Source organism: Vulpes lagopus, chromosome 24 (assembly GCF_018345385.1).
Source record: "Vulpes lagopus strain Blue_001 chromosome 24, ASM1834538v1, whole genome shotgun sequence".
NCBI lineage: Eukaryota > Metazoa > Chordata > Mammalia > Carnivora > Canidae > Vulpes > Vulpes lagopus.
The window spans coordinates 30,493,514-30,514,130 of NC_054847.1; the positions used below are offsets into that span (position 1 = coordinate 30,493,514).

Sequence of the window (20,617 nt, forward strand, 5' to 3'; positions counted from 1 at the left end):
TCAGGGGCCCTTCTCTATCTGTTTTTAAAATTACTTTATATTGAACAGTGCACAGCACAGAAACACTTGAACATTATGTTTATCAGTTCCATGCCATCTCATTTCCTCAGCTTTTGGCTTCCACAAGAAGAGACTATGAGAAGATCCAGGAAGAGCTGACACGTCTCCAGATTGAGAATGAGGCAGCCAAAGATGAAGTGAAGGAAGTTCTCCAGGCCCTGGAAGAGCTGGCTGTCAATTACGACCAGAAGTCACAGGAAGTGGAGGACAAGACCAGAGCCAATGAGCAGCTGACAGATGAGCTGGCCCAGAAAACGGTTGGAATATTTGTGTCTAGGGGCTGGGACTTTTTGGTTGCTGTTCCTGTACGTATGTTGATGTCTGTTGACAGACACTGTATAGGAAGGCAGTTGGCAGAATGGTTTTTCAGCGTTAGAGGCATTCTCTGAAGTCTCCCAATAATTGCAATACTTCACGTATGTGATTTTTGTGTGCTTATTCCATAACTGCATATTGTTTTATATCCAGGGGTCTATAACGTTAGCAGGGATGCCTTGCAAGTGGTCGAGAGAGTGCAGACTTTGGAACCACAAAAAATCCTAGTTAACATTTTGACTTTATAACTATTAGCCCTTAATTGAGACATTTAAACTCTGTGAATATTTATTCCCTTATCTGTAAAAATGGCATTAATAGCATGCTCCTTTCAGTACATGAGAATTAGAGACAATTGACAGAAAGCACTTAGTGAAGGCCTGTGTATATGCTAGAATGCCAGGAAATATATCTCAAATACTATATTAACAAGTGAGACTGGGTGGTTGATAGAAGCTATGGATTTCACGTCTTGTTTACACCCTCCTGAGTAAACCCATCCCTTCCCCACAACTTCTTGTCCTAGCCTAGGACTGATGGATTTGGTTTATTTGTTGTCCTGTTGTGAGCTGGTGCTTTAGTCTGCACATTTCCTAATTTTCACATTCTGCCGGTGAAAGAAGCTGCAGGTTCTGCACAGTGAGCTAGTGGCAGCAGGGCCAGTGAGCATTTGGGGAGGTGGCTGGCGGTGGGATGTTTCCATTTTGTCCCTTTCTACTTGGAAAATGGGTGGTGGGGAGCCGAGTGTAACCAGCTGCCCTTGGCACCTTGACCCAATGGCCTGGTATCATGGGATTGTGCCCAGCCTGCTTTGTGGAAAACATCCAGTCCTCCCAGGCAAGGAGTAGCAGATGGTACAGGAAAGCTCTAATCTGCTGACCGTAGAGCTGATGGAAAATGCTCCTAACTCTGTATATTCAACTGCATTTTTAAATGGCTCCACAAGATGGGATCTACTGCTTCTGTGGGTTTAAAAAACAAAACGAAATAAGCAGTGGCAATGCCATAACAAAACTAAAAAGAAGCAGGAAAACAAACCAGAAGTCCCTTAGGACAAAGGAGGAGACTTAGATTTTTCTCCACTGACTGTTTTCTACAGGCTTCTTTAATTAGTCCTTCATATTATTTGCATCTCAAAACAATGGAACATTTTCCATAATATAGTTCTTATTTTCTGCCAAGCCCAAGTATTACTAGACTGTTTTAGGGTACTATTTTTAGTCAGACCATTAAAAAGTGCTCTGGTATAATAGCTGCATATGGAAGACTTGCAGAAGCGTCTTTGCATTAACCTCCACAGCTCTGCAATTTAGGGAAATTATTTTCTTTGTTGGTCAAGTTAATATCAAGACACCAAAATATGGCTATTCTGTTGATGTTGAGTTCATTAAGTTAGTTAATTCTAAATATCTACCTTTTGGTAACAGACATGAGGGATGGAGAAAAGATGGGTTGTTGATGTTTGGCAGGAAAATGGAGCTCTATGTTAAGATGAAGACTCGGCTAATTTTGAGAAGAGACGAAGAGTGTTCAATTTGGGTTCACTGAGAAGATTAGAAAACTGTATTTTATTTTTTAAGAAATATTTTATTCATTCATTCATTCATTCATTCATGAGACACACACACACACACACACACACACACACACACACACAGAGAGAGAGAGAGAGAGAGAGAGAGAGAGAGACAGGCAGAGGGAGAAGCAGGCTCCATGCAGGGAGCCTGATGCAGGACTCAGTCCAGGAACCCTGGGATCATGCCCTGAGCCGAAAGCAGATGCTCAACTGTTGAGCCACCCAGGCATCCCTAGAAAACTTTTTAGAAGTTGTTTTCTAAACTCATGAATATTTCTCAGGTCTTCCTGACCCATCTATTAGTATGAAGTCAGATGGGAATTTGGAAGTGGTCCAGGGAGCAGGTCTAAGGTCTATTTGGATGTGGTGGTGGGGATGCTTGCAGGTGTTTGGACCCTGGAGAATGAGGACTGAAACAGAACATCTCACGGGGAGGAGCATGGAATCACACATTATCAGCCTAAGGGCTCCTTTTCGACTATTTTTAATGACATTTCACTGACTTGCAAATTGTCGTGTGATACGGAGACATATAAGGCCAAGACAAATTCTCCTTTTTATCAAAGAAGGCAGTAAGGTACTGTAGTTTGACTTAGAACTCTTTCGTTGAAATCACATGAAATGATAAAAGAATTCCATCCTACATTATGTTGTTGTTCTTTGCAATGCAGTGGGTATGAATTGATGGGCAGCTCTTTTAATTTGCTGTTAAAATGTGTTTTTCAGACGACATTGACAACCACACAGAGAGAACTGAGCCAGCTACAAGAGCTTAGCAACCACCAGAAAAAGAGGGCTACTGAGATTCTGAATTTGCTGTTGAAGGATCTGGGGGAGATAGGTGGAATTATCGGCACCAATGATGTGAAGACTGTAAGCCAGCCCCTCTCTTACTCCCCCACCTGCTCTTATAATGGTGTGATCCTAAGCAAACAGGGTCTGTGTTTTATTCTCTTGAGTATCCAATGCTTTGCGTGGTGCTTTGCACCTGCCACGTGCTCAGAATATTGGCATGAACAAACCAAGGGCTGATTGGCTAAGCGAATGACTGGTTGGGTATGGTGGAGGAGAAGAAAATTACCTTTCGAATATAGGAAATGTCTTCAAATTTTGATAAGCCTTCTTCAAATTGGGTTATTTCTCAGACTTATATGCCAATTCCAGGAGTTTGGAATTGTATAGGTTAAGCAACACTTCTAGTCTCAGAATTGTGTTTCTCCTTTTCTGTGAGAACCTAACAGAATAAAAATTCCCCAGACAATTAGTATGAATTAGGAAAGCTTTCAGCTGAAAGTAATAGGATTCTAACAGTGGCTTAAAAAATAAATCCACATTTAATTATTCACAATATGAGAATTTTGTGTAGAATTTGCTATTCAGGTTGTGATCTGTGTCACCTGGGAGTTGGTTGGAACTATAGATTCTTTGGGCCACCGCAGACCAGTCAAACTAGAATCTTCATTTTAACAAGATTGCCTGGGTCATTCTAACCTTATTAAAGTTGCAGAGGCAAATTTTGATCCAACAATGTCAAGGAATCGGGCCTTTTCTTTGTTTCCTTTCTAGTTTTGTTAGCTTGTTAGCTTCTCACATCTGTAGACTTTTGTCTCGTGCTAGCAAGATAGCTGCTAGAGCACCAACCATCGTATCGTCACACAACCACATCCGAGGCAGGATGGGCTGAAAAGGCAGCCAACTTTCAACTAAGAGGGAACTATATCTCATAAGTCCCTATAGATGTCCCTTATACCTTGTTAGCCAGAATTGGATCACATGGTCACCCCGAATTGCAAGAGAAATTGTGAAAGCAAAGAGAAGTAGTATTGCTATGATTGGCTTCAACCAACCGTGATTTATCCCCTGGAGTTGTACAGCCTGGTGCCACTGATAGCAAGGAAGGTAAGGGAGGGAGGAAGAATGGGGTGGTATGAAGTTGTCCATGTGCTAGGAATAGGGGGGTAAGAGAGCATACATAATGCTATCAGCTAAGAACAAGGAACAGTTAGCCATGATATAGAAAGAGATATAGGATAAAGATTTTTTTTTTTAAGATTTTATGTATTTGAGAGAGAAAGAGAGCATGTGAAAGAGAAAGAGAGAGAGCATGAGCAGAGGGAGAAGCAGATTCCCTTCTGAGCAGGGAACCCAATGTGGGGCTCGACCCCAGGGCCCTGAGATCATGACCCGGGCTGAAGGCAGACACTTAACAGCTGAGCCACCCAGGTGCCCCTGAGAGAGATAGTTTTAAAAATAGCCTTATAAGTGTATGGTCTGAAAAGTTTTGATGTATTATATCCTCATGAAACCATTACCACGGTAAGATAACCTATCCATCACTCCCAGAAGTTTATAGGACTGTTTCTAGTCTCTATTTTATTGATCTAATTGTTATACTAAAACCACAGTTGTGATTACTGTTGCTTTATAATAATAATAACACAACACCTTGTACAGAGTAGCCATGGGTACATGTGGTGGATTTTGGCAAGCCAAAGAATGGAAGGCTCAACTTTCACTTCACGAGCCCCTAAAATCAAAATCTTTGAGGTTAGCTTTTAAAGGCTGAGTTCTCCATCAGTCTGCTTTGTGAGAACACTCAGGCTTTGAGCTGGGATTGTTAAATACTAGAAAAGGCTCCCCCAATTCCTTCTGTTTATAGACATTTCTGGGAAACATAGAAATCTATTCTTAGATGATATCACAGATCTAGGTGTAGAGTATACGACCTCTTGTAAACCTAATCCTTCTTTCATAGAACCTCTATTGTAACTGAATATTTCATGAATCTTTGCGAATGAATCTAATTTTAGCACAGAATTCTCAGATACTATAAGATTAATCCTATTCAGCTCCAGTTTGGTGGCTTTATGTTTGAGAATTTAATTTTTAGAAGCATGCATTGGTGTGTAGAAGGATGCATTGGTGTGGAGCTGTAAACTTCTGAGACTCGGGTGATTAAGTGGCCCTTGCAGTATGAAGGTGGAGTTGATTTATGAGAAGTTGGCGCCTGCTTCTGATAATGATCAAGGAAGATATTTTTATGCTAAGTTCTAAAATAGAGCTGATGAGAAATGCTAATGAAATCAAGGAGTGTCTGGGTGCTTCGGCATTAAAAAAAGAGTCTTTACCTTTGGGAATCTGAAGTATGATTGAGATTATTTTTAAATACTTAGCTGGATGTTTTCAAGATATTTTTGGGTTCCAGACATTGGATGCCTTAGTTAATTTCATTGATAACTAGTTATTTTCATTGATAATTCTTACTCATAGAGAACATATTCTTAATCATTCTGAAGAGTTTTTTTTTTTTCTTAAAATTATGATTTAATCATTTGGGCAATGAGAGCTAAAGGTAGGGGGTTGTGTGACCTTGGGCAATTCACTATACTTTTCGTGCTTCATTTTCCTGATTTGTGCAATGACAAGATGAGCCCACATTATCTTGCAGGTTGTCAGCTCAGAAATCGCATGGGTTATACATATATTTTCTTAGATCTACATTGTGAGTATAGAGTATTGGTTCTGAGTACTCAACTGATATAATTCTTTTATCTAAAATAATGATCCGAGCGGGGAGACCTTTATGAGTGGTTTTCCTTTTTCTTCCTAACACCCTGTTCAGTTCCCACACAGGGCCTCCTGGCTGTACCCTGGGATAAGGGGAAGAGATGCCCTCATTTCCAGAAAATAACAGGCCCAGACAGCAGGGAAACAGAAGAACCCATATTTCTCCAGCTCTGTCATGTCTCGAAACATTTTCAGAGCCCAGGCAATACTTTGTTTAGTCTGCAAAACAAGATGAGACCACCCAGTGATGAGATGAGCCTAAAGTTCATGTTCTCTGGGTTTATTAGTGAGCTTCCCCTTCTTGTCTTTTTCCCTGTGTCACCAGGCTTTCTTTATAGCAGAGATTTCCAGAAGCCTAGAATAGAAACTTGAGGTGGAGTAAATAAAATGGATTGGATTAGCGGCCAGATTTTCTTTCGACTTTGGGTCTGGGTGAGATGGAGGTGAGAAATTTCCAGCCGATGCGGGGCCCTGGGCCCCAGAAGCATCAGGGACCTTTCTGTGGCTGAGCCAGGGATGCAGATACACTGCTCCAGCTCCTGGGCCTGAAATCAATCCTTATCACCAACAGCTCCACTCCCATCAGCCTCTTTGATACAGCCTTGGGTCTTTGGGGGCCGGGGTCTCACCACCAGGAAGGCTTGCTTCTCCTGTTGCTCCTGCCCATCGGGCTCTTGGGAACAACCAGGATCATGCCTTATCTCTGTACCACACTGATAAAGAAAACAGACGTTTCTGGACATTTGGGAAAAAAGGAAAAGAAAAGAAAGGACTTCTAGTCCATTCTGACTTTTAGATGTTAGAATGTGACCAGTCACCTCACTTACCTTTTACTTGGCTTAGAAATGGTACCTTGCACAGTAACTCCAGGCTCTAGAGACCCGGGGTGGGTGGGTATGGGGTGACCGCTGTATAGACAGGGGCAGGTGGGACGGGCAGCATCAGCATTCCCATGTGAAGGCAGCCTTTCCTCCTGGATTAGTCATCTCTCCTGGATCACACAGTCCAGTGTGTACTGTTAGAGTTATGGGGAGAGTTATAAATAACATTTTAGCAACGAACTCTTGAGTCTTCTTTTCGAAATAACAGTGTACTGACTGGGATTATTGAAAACTTTGAATTTATGTGTCTGAATATATGAACTCTTAAGTAGTTAGGATAAGACAACACAAAAACAAAATCAACAGAAAAACAACCTTATAGTAAAACCATTTGTTTGGAGTACTGTCCCCCCCGCCCTCCCCCCACCCCGGCCCCAATCAGATTCACAATCTCCTCTTAGATTTCCTAGGATAAGAGCAGGCTCCAGAAGTTATGGTTCTGGTTTGGAGGGAAAAAAGTCTAGCTTTCATTTTGGAGGAAGCCCACTGCTATTGTACTCTTTCCCAGTGCGCATGGGACCTGGGCATGGAGTACGTGGTCCCATTGTCTGTCTTCCTTGTCTGAAGACAGAACTGGAGAGGAAGGGGCTGTTTGTTCCCTTCCCCAAATGCCCTATTGTTGGTTCAGTGGTGTTTTCCCACCAGGAGCTGGTGTAGGCTGTGAACCCCACATGAAAGAGATGGGTGTTCATTTACCTTTCTACAGAAGCTGGACAGATATATAGGACCTGTGTGGTGAGGCTAAAAGAACGAGCTTCTCCTCTCTTCCACGTTGGACCAGTCACAAAGACAGAAGAACAAGACCTCACTGAAGGATTGGGGGCATTTCTCATCCCTTCTCCCCGTGCAGTTGGGTTCTATGAAGGAGTGTGATGAGAAATGGTGTTGGCAGGCCGATCATCCTCGGCAGTCAGAATTAGTGGTTCAGCAAGGCCCTCTGCTGAAATAGGATTGTAGGTTTTCTTGCTGTTAACATAGGTTCTGCTTTGTGTAGATTTGACACTGGTGTCATTTTAACAGATACTGTTGTGGAGTCCTAGGGGAAGGTTGACACCATGTTACAGGCACTCAGTGCAGGATCCTTCCTATTGGCTACCAATTTTCAGGGTTGATACATACTCCTAGGTCTTAGATTTTTACAGAAAAAAAAAATCATCCTATGATGAGTTAATGACAGCAATAATGACAATAATGACAGTTATAATTCGCTGTGGAACATTAAAACCTTATTTGCAATCTTGGTCTTAGAACCGACCGAAGCTTCGTTTTGTGGGCTGGGTACTGGACAGCGCTCGTCCTTTCTCCTGAGGTGCTGGGACGCCCTCTGGTGTTTAAACAAAATATGCACAGTTATTTGCTCATCTGATTAATTGCCCTTCCAGAGCACGTTTGCATCTTGAGAGCCAATGGGTTTCTATCCCAAGAATTTTGCTTCAGTTTTTGTTTTCAACTGAGCTCTGAAACCCAGACACCAAATAGGAGATCATTCTGAAAGAGCAGCTTTCAGAATCTTTCTAAAGGTGAATTTAGACTGGTCAACTCTCAGGTAATTTTATTGATTTGAGAGAAAGTCAGGGGGAGGGCCAGAGAGAAAAGGAGACGTCTCAGGCAGGTTCTGTGCTAAGCTTAGAGCCCGGTGTGGGGCTCCATCCCACGAGCCTGACGTGATCTGAGCTGAAAACGGACAGTCGGCCACTTAACGGGCTGCGCCACTGAGGTGCCCCACTCAGATAATCTTGAATAATATAAGCTAGAGCCTTGTTTCCTTGGAAGGGGCAAGTGCGTAGAGACAGGAAAGTGCGGATTGGTAGTAAACGGAAAGTCATGTAGGAAGGCCTTCATCTAAAAGGACATTTGGTAATGGCAGATGCTGATGCACGAGATTTTTGTTGTTGTTTAACTGAAGACCACAGGAAATACTTTTTATTTCAACCGTTGCTTATAGAAGCATATTCAAGACATTAGACTACTTCTCTCTCTGAATAGCAGACCATAGAGAACACGATTGAAATTTTGATTTGAGTTCTCATAGGGACGCAGAGTCACCTTTAGAAACAGTAGGCCTTGCCAAGCTATTCTAGAAATGTAAGGTATTAGACGTTGAATGGGATACCTCTTCAGAGTTCTCTCTTTTTAAAATCTTCAGCTATCTTTTCCTTCTGATGTCATGTCTTTCATCCTAAAAATTAAGTGTAATGAAAAACCTGGATGGTGGAGGATTATATTTAGTAGATGATTTTAGTTCACTCTTACCCAAGGTTTCAGAAAACTTGGGATATATTAATATACTGAATATATAGTAAATTTTAGCTATCATTTTCAGCTTGTGGTCCTATGTTTAGGGATCCCTAATCAGAAATCCAAAGACATCTTGAGGATCCATGGAGAGATTTTAGGGGCCCCGTGAATCTCTGGAAGTTGTAAGCAATAGTTGAATGCACTCCTTCCTGTGCTCAGTTGGCAGATGTGAATGGAGTCATTGAGGAGGAATTCACCATGGCCCGCCTGTATATCAGCAAGATGAAGTCAGAGGTCAAATCCCTGGTGAACCGCAGCAAACAGCTGGAGAATGCCCAGATGGACTCCAACAGGAAGATGAATGCCAGCGAGCGGGAGCTAGCAGCCTGCCAGCTGCTCATCTCCCAGGTAGGTCACCCCTTCCGCCCTCGTTTCACTCCCTTGACCTCCTGAAATCTGCTTCCTCTGTGTTCTCGCTGGGGTCTGATGGTGCATGATAGAAGGGATAGGTGATGGACTTTGCCTTACGTTAACACTTACCCATGGCATCCCTGGGCAATGACAGCCCAGGCTTATTCTTGAGGCTAGATCGTGTTGTACGAATTACAGGAATTACCTCCTTCAGGCCCTTTTTAAAGGATGTGTCTACATGTCTCTATATACAAATATGTAGGTAGGTAGGTAGGTAGGTAGGTAGAGATTACAAGGAATGGATGAGGTTGGGTGGAATCTAAAACTCCTATGGGCTAAGGCAACGTCCTTCACCTTTTAGTCTCTACCACGAGTTCAATTTCATCTGTGAAAACAGAAACTATTTGCTATTCCTGCTGTCATTACTAATAGTACCAAGTGACATTTTATTGAGTGTTTACAATGCTCCATACGCTGCACTAAGCACTTCATGTGCATTATCTCACTTGATCTTTAAAAAAGTCCTGGTGGGCAGGTTTTATTATTATGCCTGTTTTTCAGATGAGGAAAGTGAGACTCAGAAAGATTAAATATACCGTTCAAACTCATATAGCCAGCGAAAGGCAGATCTGGGACTCAAACCAAAGCATGTGTGAACACAAAGCCTTGAAGGGATTTTCAGGCTCCAGGGCACATTTCATCTGCTCAGTGAGTAAGGCTGCTCGTCTGCCCATTGAAAGGGCGTTTTCATTTTAGTAAGGTGGTTTCAGAAAATAGCGGCATAGTTTCTGGTCTGCCACTGATATCTGAGCTTGGTGTTTGGGGTTTGAGGCTTCTGTGAGTATTGCAGTGCAGGCTGCTCACTGCCTTACACCAGGCATTAAGACAGCTGAAATAATTTGCGGGAAACTAATAAGAGCATGGAATGGTGTATCAAATAATACCGAGAGACGGACAAAAACAGACTCCATCCTGGCATGCCTGTAAACACAGTAATGTGTCATCACGGGACCAGCTCCAGCCTCCGCGTCTCCCACCACAGTAGTCTAAGAGATGTAAGTCAACACATCAGGTTTCCGTTTTATAACCAACGTAACAGGCAAAAATATATTGGAAAGATTATTCACTGTTGGTGTGTGATAGTGAAATTTATATACATTCTGAGAAAAGTATAATTTGGTCAGTCTTTTTGGAAAGCACCTTGGGGATCAAAAACCGTAAAGATATAAGTACTTTGGTCCAGTAATTTCACTTACGGCAGTTTTCATTGGTTATGAAAATGCAAAGATTCTGTTTTGTATGTTGTCATTTCCTGATTAAAGTTTGAAAAAATTGGGGCAGCCTGGGTGGCTCAGGTTTAGCACTGCCTTCAGCCCAGGGTGTGATCCTGAAGACCCAAGATCGAGTCTGGCATTGGGCTCCCTGCATGGAGCCTGCAGAGTCTCCCTCTGCCTGTGTCTCTGCCTCTCTCTGTGTGTCTCTCATGAACAAATAAAAAAAAAATCTTTAAAAAAATATGAAAAATTCTATGGAAGATGTTGAGTGCAATATTACCTACATTATGATGAAATAAAATACCCAGATATCTATTGATAGGCTAATGACCTAGTGTTACATGGAGAATGCTACGCAGCTCTTGCAAAAAGTTTACAAAGCATAGCCATTTGGGAAGTATGGTTATATAAAGGTAATATTTGTGCTGTGCCTTGCAACTTTATATAGTATGCATTCCTACAGATAAGATCAATATGGTTTATGGGTGGCTTGGTCAATTAAGGGTCAGCGGACTCTTGGTTTTTGGCTCAGGTCATGATCTCAGGGTTATGGGATTGAAGCCAGCATCTGCTGTGTGTTCACCGCAGAGTCAGCTTATCCCTCTCCCTCTCCTCTCCCCAACCCCAAACAAATACATAAGATCTTAAAAAAAAAAAAAGAGTTATTTATGGGTGAGATCTATACCACTTCTTTTTGGATTTGCTTTATTACTTGACATTTTTATAATTAAAAAAATTGGAGGAAATGATAAACACTAGGGCACAGTACATAGGCCTTACGTCTGATATCCAGGTGACCTGTTGTACTAGTAACATGTGCTTTTGGATAGTCCTGTCCCTAATATTTGGAGACCAAGGCAAGAGTATAAACAGACCAGTCTGCACCACTGTCTCCTCTTTCCACCTAGATGCACCAGCCTCCACGTCTACGTCCCTTTTGCACTTTGTGTGAACTGATGGAACTGTGTAGCTATCAACTCTATTCTGTGTAAATTGATGACAGAGGCTACAGTGCCAGCCCTGGGGTGGTTGGAGTAGAGAGTTACGGGGTTTCCAGTACTCAGAGTGTGGTCTGGAAGACCGGAGTGTGGACATGGGCTCCATGTGGCATGCCCGGTTGGCTCACACACTCTTTGCTCAGTGGAGCGAGTGCAGCCAGAGGATGGGGCCCCAGTGGGGTGTCCAGAGAGTGGGGCCTGGGACTGAGGCCCCAGTTGCCCAGGTCTGAGAGTGACATGGACTTTGGGTACATGAGGTCAGAGTCAAGAATATCAGAATGTTTAGGGGCTAAAGGATAGTTGCTTTCTGCGTTAGCAAACAGCTTTCCGCTTTGTATTCTGTTACAGTTTATACGGAGTCAAATATTTAATCATTTCCTGGGATTCAAAAGAAGAGAAATCTTGGCTCGTTATTTTCTGACATGACCTAAGGAATCTGACAAAATATTTCCAGCTAAAATGCTATTATTTTCTTCATTTACACTCATCCTTTTCATCAAAAGCTCTGCTTATGACAAGACTTCTCCAACTGAGTCCCATTTCCCAGAGGTTATTTCATTAGATTAGAGCTCAGTCTCCAGGGTTTTCTTGCCTTAATACGAACGTTGTAGATCTTGAACGGGGGAGTGTCTACATATTTCCATCTGCTTAGAAGGGCCCAGTGTCTTTATTCAGTCAACAAGCTCCCGTTCATTCATTGGTTCCATTAATATGTATTAAGCATCGACTCCATACTCTCATGGAGCTGACAAGTGAAAAGAAGTAGATAAGTGATGTAGGAGCTGCGTGCTGTAAGGAAGTGTTAGGACCTGAGTGCCTAGGACTCTGGGTGGGTCGGGGGGAGCACTTCCTAGGGAGAGGAAAGTGTGAAATGCAAGGCCCTGAGACACAGGAATTGATGTGTTTAAGAGACAGAAAAAGAAAAGACATGATATTTGAGTTCCAAAGCCAGAATCCGGAGGTGCCGGTTCAAAGAATGAAGCCTCTGCCCTGGAACATTTCCTCAGTCTTTTCTCTCTAGCACACTGTTTTCTATGAGGAGAAAAGCCAGCTTGGGCTTTGGCATCTCACCTAAGCGGATGGAGAGGAGACCGGTCGGTGAGAACTGAAGCAGAGGAGCACAGGAAGGAAACAGAGGTCCGTGTTAGTCTGTGATCATAGGGCCCAAGGCAGGGGGAGAATTATGTACCATTTGGGAGCTGGGACCCCCCAAAAAAGGGCCCAAAACTCCCCTATTGCATTTTTAAATCAGACGGTCCCGGGCAAGCCAGGATGGCCATTGCTGGTCACTCATGCCTCCTTTTTATTATCTATTTGCATATTTAAAGCATGAAGCCAAGATCAAATCCCTGACAGACTACATGCAGAACATGGAACAGAAGAGGAGGCAGCTGGAAGAGTCCCAAGACTCGCTCAGTGAAGAGCTGGCCAAGCTCCGAGCCCAAGGTAAATAATAGAACTTTGCAGGTGTTGAGCTCTTGGCCTGTATCAGATACTCTCCAGTTGGCTGAATTCATGATGTTTAGTTCTGCTCAATCACAGCATTTCTAGATCTGCTGAAAACAATGGAATACTTGCGGGGAGGAGGGTGGTTAAGAAAAAAAAAGAACCATCTACAAGTTTGCCCCCATCCAATATCTGCTCCTCTTCCCGTTTCCCTTGGTCCACCCTGCTGCCCGATTCAGCAGCTTCTCTCTCTCCTCCACCTCCTGCCTCCGGTCTGTTACCACGACCTGTCCATTTGACCTGTCAGATGCGTGTCTGCTTCTGCTCATCCCCGCCTTTATTTTCACTATCCTTAATCCTAATTAAGACTTGAGGCTACAGGCACTGAGGTGGACACTTGACGGGATGAGCACTGGGTGTTTTTCTGTATGTTGGTAAATTGAACACCAATAAAAATTAATTAAAAAAAAAAAAAAAAAGACTTGAGGCTACATCCACCTACAGAGGGTCTCACTCCATCTGTTCCAGGCCGGCCGCTGTTCCGCATCCCAAGGAACTGTTCTAAAATCACATTCAATCTTGTGCCCAACCCCATGCCTCCGACCCTTCCTTGGTGTCCCACTGCTCTTAACAGTCTGAGTTTCTCCCAATGGCTACGTGAACCCTCCACCCTTAGAACCAGCTCTTCCCTTGGCCAGGCAGCCTCCTGATACCCTCTGCTTAGGGAAGTGCCTGACACATAGGAATCACACAATACATATGAAGAAATAAGAAATTTCAAGAGAGGTAACTAGAAACGCAGAAACCAGAACAGGATTAAGGGACATACACGTTGCAGTGAAATAGAGCACATGTACCATGTACAATAGAGCTGTAGAAAGTCATAGGAAAGCTTTTTATTTAATGAACGGACTGATCTGCAATGAAAATTGTTAGAGCCCTTTGGAAGGCATTTTGAAAATAAATAGTAATAATCATAACACTTTTCATGCCTTTTGATCCTCAAATCTCAAATATTCATTGCGGACTTCCTTGTATGGGGGGGAGGGGCAGAAAAGGAAGCCACCTGAAAGTCCCAACAGGTGACCGAGCTATGGGACATTGCTTAACAGGACACGTGTTTTGTATGGGAGGCGAGGTTTGTGGAGGCCGTGTAGCCATGCTTACAATGCAGCCTTAGATTAAAGGTCGTAACATGTAATCTCATCTTTACCGTGGTTATAGCATTCAGGGATCAATGGTTACTCGTCTTCCAAGGCCTGCAGATTAATACTCGTAATGAAGATGGTTTTCATAGGGTAGTAGGTTGGTGGCGACGATCCTCTTTTTTATTTCCTTTATTGTTAATATAGATACTTGCTCAGTAAACATTGTGTTCCAAATGCCAAGGCAAATCTAAAAAGATAGAGGACATCCTCCCTCCCACAATGACCTTGTCATGTTTTTTTATGGGATAACGGATGAATGTTAGAGATAGGATGCTCCCCTTAAGACCTGACATGGAAAAGAACTTTTCTGTCTCATAAATGGCGTCTGTGGTGGAGCCACTGAAATAAAGTGACTAGATAGAAAGCGTAGTGACTTGAATCTTGAATGACACTGTTCTACACCGTTGCGCAGCCCCCCTCGCAGCCCTGTCCGCTGCTTGCTCGGTGCCCTCAGCCACTACCCCTGACCAAGAACAGGCTGGGACGGACTCCCCCTGCAGGGGTGCCTCGAACACGGGGCCCTCATGTTTAATCTGGGGTGTGTTATTTTATATTCCTGTTTTCTTTGTTCTGATCCTTAGATTTTCTTGCTCCAGATTCTTAGAGAATAAACAGCTTACCCACGGGAGGTACATTAGCTCTTTCTGGAACTCTTAAGAGTGGCGTGCAGCCAAATGCCACTAACCTTCACAGAGTGCTTTATAACCCACAGAACGGTTGAGGTACACTGCCCCGGGGCTTGCTCACCGAGGCCGGTGTGAGGTCATACGCAGCCTGGTCAGTTCTGACCCCGAATGGCCCCCGCCCAAGTCAGCCTCTGTCCCCCTCCAGGCGCCCTCCCCTCCTGCTGGTGTGGGAGGCCTCCTTCAGCCTAAGGTCTCCCTTGGGAGGCCCATTCTAGGATAGCATGGTTGTAATTGGTGATGTGAGCGCGTGTTTCACTCCATGGCCATTCTTTTTTTTTTTTGTCTTTTATTGTTTAAAAATCTTTTTTTTTTTTTTTTTTTTTTACACTTTTGGATGTGAGTCCTGCCAGTTAGATCTTAACTCATCATTTAAAATCCAAAACAGAAAAGATGCACGAAGTCAGCTTCCAGGATAAGGAGAAGGAACATCTGACTCGGCTGCAGGACGCGGAGGAAATGAAGGTGTGTGCACCGCCCCTTCCCCGGTGCCCAGCGTGCGTTTGGACTGCGTTTTCTGATTCTAGGAAAATCTGTCTCCTTCAGAGATGCGTGTGGCCGTGCAGGAGGGAGGGGTGGGGGGAGCGGTGCCAGGAACTGTGGCCTGGCGTAGGACTCAGATGAAGACGGACATGTCCAGAACCCTGAGAGGTCCGTAGCCAATAGTCTGTTGCATTCACACGTGCTTCTTCCCTGCTCCTGGGGGAGACAGAGAGAGCAGCCCCTCCGCTTGCTACACGGGCCACAGCACTGAGGGGCTCTCCTCAGGAAGTGGCGGCCCTTCCTTTGAGTCAAAGAACCTCCCCCCCCGCCCCGTTGACCTTATTAAAGAAGCACTCCAGATTTGAATTTCCATTTTACACCGAGATCTTTATTTTTGGTCACATTTAACGCAGTCAAAGAGAATGTAGGAAAAATGATTGGAAAATAAGATATTTAGGTGAATTAAATGAGATAGGAGAAGACGTGGAATCGTGATTCATTTTGCGCCAACTGCAGGTCCTTTGGGGTGTAAGCCCATGGTTGAAACAGTGCCCGTGGCCTAATCCTGCTCCAGCCCAACTTTGCTGGGTCCTTCGCCTGGTTTCACATCATTTTGGTGCAAAGGTCTCCTTTGCACATCACCATAATCTGTGCAGTGGCCAGGGCAGGGACGGTTCAGTTTCACAGGTGCGTACATGGCTTGCCTGAGGTCACCTGCCCTCTGACTGACCTGGCTGGAGGCCATGTAGCTCAGGTGAGCCGTAGAAAGTCACAGGAAAGCTTTTTATTTAATGAACGGACTGATCTGCTCCTGGGGCCCGCTGGGTGTAATCACAGATTTGGGGGGTTTGTTGTGCCAGTAAAGCAACGTGGGTCCTGGGGGCCCCAGGTCGGGGATTTGACAGCCGAGGACGTAGGGTAGGAGGTAGAAGCCATCCAGGGCCTGTCACAGTGTGGGCCGTGAGCCAACGAGTGGATGACACATTTCTCTTGGCCTGGCTTGCAGAAGGCGCTGGAGCAGCAGATGGAGAGCCACCGGGAAGCTCACCAGAAGCAGCTGTCCAGACTTCGGGACGAAATTGAGGAGAAGCAGAAAATCATCGATGAGATTCGGGAGTGAGTTGGCCCAGAGCTCTCGGGACACGGGGGCGTGGGTGTGGCTCTTGGGCCAGCCTGGAAGGACGCGGCGTCGGGCCCAGGTCCGCTCCCTGTGGCCCGTGGGCTTTGTGCTCTGCCCTGCGCTGCAGCGGGCTAGACATGCGGCTGCCGACGTCTGTTCTCCCGTCTGGAGCTGAGCCTCGGGGGCTCTGGTGGGGCAGGTGGCAGGCGGGTGCAGACGCCCATCCTGGTGCCCCCAGGGCCAGGGTCATGTTGGTGACTCAGCTGGGTACACACATGCCCTTGTCGGTGGAGGTACTGTCTGTGTGAAACCATATATAAAAAACCCTTAGGTTGGTCCTGACTCAGGTCCTGACAGGCTAATAAATACTCCAGAGAAAGACCGTCAGCTCCTGCTGCCTCCTCACCCAGCCTATAAATGCTCCCTGCACAACCCCGAGCCCCTGGTCATGTGGGCACACTTCTTAGGGGCGTGTGTCTGTACTCGTGGACCCGTGGCATGAGCCAGGACGGGGTCTTCGCAGCTTGTCCCAGGTGTCAGCCCCTCGGAGCCATTCTCCTGTCCTGTCATGGCCACTGAAGAACCCCTGCCCCATAATGATCCCGCCCGCCTTCTATCCTACAGTCCTGACCCTCTGTCAGAATAAGCCAGCAAGCTGGAAAGTGCCTTCAGGGTCCTCTCCTTGAGGTTTCTTACATTTTTGCACCATGAGTCCCTTGGCAGTCTTTGAACCCCTTTGCAGAATAATGTTTTTCAATGCCCCAGATAAAAAGATGAGGGAAAACAAAGAAAACCAGTTCTGTTGAAATCCAGCTCCAGCCCCTGACACGCCACCCACAAAATGTAGACTAAAGGCTCCCCCCGTCCCCCTTTCTGTAGATGAGGAGCCGGACCTCTGTATGGGAAGCAAGGCAAGGTGAAATGAGGTACTTGGGGTCACACCGCTAAGTAGGAATCAAACCGGAGTTCAAGTTTAATTCTCCAGACTACTGATCCAAATCCCTCATCAGTGCGTGCAAGCTGCTCGCACAGCACGTTTGCATTTAGAGAGAGGAGGATGGTAAGAAGCAGAATGTAAACGCCGTGATCTGGCTTGTGCGTGCTGTCTACCTAAGGCAAGCCCGTCTCGTCTTTCCCTCCTCTTTTTGGACTGCCTCGTGCTGTCCCTCAGCTTGGCCTTTCCCCTTCATGCGTGTCCTGCGTTCTTCATTCTCATGAATCACCCTCCACATGTTCCACGCGAGGGAGGGCTGGTGAATGAGTCGGTAGGTAGAGAAGTTTCCTTGGCCTGGGCCGTTCAAACGCACTCAAGGTTCTCCTTCTGGGAGTGTAGAGTCTGTTCCTTTATGGATGCCCGGGCATGGCCCTAAAAGGGTTTTAGAAATTCCACGTGCAAATGTTGACCAAGGGCCTCCAACCGGATGGCAGGTTTCTTTTTTTTTTTTTTATTTTTTATTTTTATTTTTTTTATTTTTTTATTTTTTAATTTTTATTTATTTATGATAGTCACAGAGAGAGAGAGAGAGGCAGAGACACAGGCGGAGGGAGAAGCAGGCTCCATGCACCGGGAGCCTGATGTGGGATTCGATCCCGGGTCTCCAGGATCGCGCCCTGGGCCAAAGGCAGGCGCCAAACCGCTGCGCCACCCAGGGATCCCAGATGGCAGGTTTCTTTTGTGTGCAGCACACCCTGGGCTTTCTCTGTATTTCCTCTCTCCACACCCCCTCGTTGCAGACTTCACGCAGCGCTGCTTGTGTCAGCCAGGAATTTGGACTTAGGAGATGTTTTCAGATCATCGTACGAGAGAGGAAGGGAAGGTTGAAATGGCCAAATGAGTTTCCCGAGTGGGTACATGCCATCTGTAGGGCAGACACAGCAGAACTGTTCTGACTATCCTCTCTTTCTCTGTTTTAAAATATCAGCCCTTTCCCTATCTCATTATTTCTCCCCTAAAGCTCTTGCACAAGCCAACTATAAATATGTTCTCAAAGCCTGATGTTTCATGCCTCTGAGATGTTCTCAGAAATTAGTTTTCACTTGGGCGGGGAGGAAGCTGTGAGGTTGTTCTGTGATCCCTCAGAATCCTCCAGAATTGCCACCTTTATTGCACAGAACTAATGGGGTTGGAACAGCCCCGTGTCTTTGGTGGGTACCTCGGAATTTCAGACTCATGTAGAATGTATTGCTTTTTTCCCCTCAATTTCAGTTTGAATCAGAAATTGCAACTGGAACAGGAGAAGCTCAGTTCTGATTATAACAAGCTGAAAGTAGAAGACCAAGAGAGAGAAATGAAACTGGAAAAGCTCTTGTGAGTGCACTTGAAATACTTCCTCTGTTTTCTCTCCTCCCCGCGGAGTCTACTTCTGTGATCCCGATTCCTCAATATTCTGGTTGGGTTGGGCCAATGTAGAAATACACAGAGCCTATTTGTGTGAATTGGCTGGCTTTGTTGATTTATCCATAGGTGCAGATGGAATCTGGAAATCTCTGATGCCGGTTTGGTGGCTCATGATGCCTTTTTATTTTTTAGATTGCTCAACGATAAGAGGGAACAGGCCAGAGAGGACCTCAAAGGGCTGGAGGAGACAGTGGTACGTCAGCATGTTTCCCAACTCGTTTTAGTCCCAAAGACTCGATTAGTTTGTGATTTGTTGACTTTGTAACTTGACATGTGCCCACCTTTCTCACATACCATTTTCGATAAAATATTCAGGCAAATACCATATATTTAGACAGTAAGACAAATGCAGATGTTTAGATGCTCCATTTAGACAAAATATCCTGTGGAAAGGTGAAAAAGGTGAGAATTGTAGAATTTATTCCTCAGCTCTTGACACCATGACTATTTGTCTGTCCATCCGTCCGTTCATCCATCCATCCATCCATCCACCCATCCATCTGTCTATCCACCCATGCTTAGTGCTATAACCCTGGAGGCCCTGAGGGAGAATTAAACTGACTTGCAAATCAATGCCTGAAACTTAACAGACTTTGCACATTGCGACTTATTTCCATTCAGCATCCAAGGGCACTTACTAAGGACCGGTGTTCTTCTAGGTGCTCGGGTTGTTATCAATCAATGACAAAGATAAGACCCTGGCCCTTGTGAACCTTGCCTTCAGCCGGGGGTAGGGGAACAGACAGTGCACAGTAAGGAAGGAAATCATGACCTCCATTACACGGTTCTAGAAAACGCAGAGGTCCCACGAGGAGGTGACGTTTGAGCAGGGACTTGAAGCGGGTGAAAGAGCAAGCCATGGGGAGGTCTGGGGAGAGGGTCTTCCAAGCACAGGCCCGGAGGTGAGCCGATGGTTGGTGTGTTGAGGACCAGCAGGAAAGTCAGTGATGCGGGCAGGAGACAAGAGGTAGGTACAGAAGTGTCAAGGCAAGAGCAGTTGTAGGGCAAGTAGGGCCTTGAGACCTGCAGGGTTTGGGGCACAAGACAGATCAGAAGGGCTCATTTGAAGTCCTGCTTGATTTTCTCCATCCAGCATCTGAGTTCATTAGGTTTGTCTGTCCTGGTTGACGTCCATGTCAGCTGCTCAGAGGGCCCTCAAGAGCCCTTCAAAGCACCACACAGCCTGTGTTTGAAGACGGACCCAACAGAGCCTCTCAATTTGGTGAAAACATGTCCAGTCATTTCACATGACAAAACAACAGATATTATTTAGATACAGCCGTACGCTTTTTTTTTTAAGGTTGATTTATTTAGAGAGAGAACGTGCGCATGCATGAACGTGAGCAGGGAGGGGCACAGGGAGAGAGGATCCCAAGCAGACGCCATGCGGAATGGCGAGCAGCACAGGGGGCTCGGTCTCCCGACCCTGAGGTCATGACCTGAGCCAAGACCAAGAGCCGGCACTTAACCGACTGAGCCACCCAGCTGCCCTGACACAGTCGTACGTCTGATTCCATTCACGTGTTGTGTGAGTTCATGTGGGACTGTGTGTGTCTCCAAGAGCCTGGTTGACCCCAGGCTGTAGGCCGATGGGTGCTGGGGGCTGGGCCTGATTGTGCACCCCGTTTCCTGGGCTGACGTTAGCTGCCCCTCAAAGCCAGGTGGAGGGACGGAGGGCACCGTCCAGCCAGGACAGAAGTAAGATGATTGTGGCGCAGAGGGTCTCGAGCCTTTCCAGCAGGGTGGAGAAGGTGGCGGATGGCCGGGTGGCTCTAGGGGACGCGGAAATGAAGCCATGAAGTTGCCTCATCTATGTCTATTTTTACAGGAGAAGTGATACAGGTATAGATGATTCTAAGAATTCAAAAATACTGAACTTCAAAATGTTACCGTATTCCCACTAGCCAGAGATAAGGGACCTTCTACCACGGACTCCCCTCGCTCAGCTCCCTGCCCGTC

At 45.4% G+C, this 20,617-nt stretch overlaps 1 protein-coding gene across 1 annotated transcript in view; it reads left to right on the plus strand.

The window, feature by feature from the left end:
• The window catches only part of KIF5C (kinesin family member 5C), a 151,209-nt gene that overhangs the window by 106,842 nt on the left and 23,750 nt on the right, over positions 1 to 20,617 (plus strand). The window contains exons 14-21 of the mRNA XM_041739887.1: positions 111 to 317; positions 2,678 to 2,824; positions 8,857 to 9,045; positions 12,649 to 12,766; positions 15,046 to 15,122; positions 16,147 to 16,256; positions 18,467 to 18,568; positions 18,791 to 18,851. Of these exons, the coding sequence (XP_041595821.1) occupies positions 111 to 317; positions 2,678 to 2,824; positions 8,857 to 9,045; positions 12,649 to 12,766; positions 15,046 to 15,122; positions 16,147 to 16,256; positions 18,467 to 18,568; positions 18,791 to 18,851 (1,011 nt within the window). The remainder of the gene's footprint in view (positions 1 to 110; positions 318 to 2,677; positions 2,825 to 8,856; positions 9,046 to 12,648; positions 12,767 to 15,045; positions 15,123 to 16,146; positions 16,257 to 18,466; positions 18,569 to 18,790; positions 18,852 to 20,617) is intronic.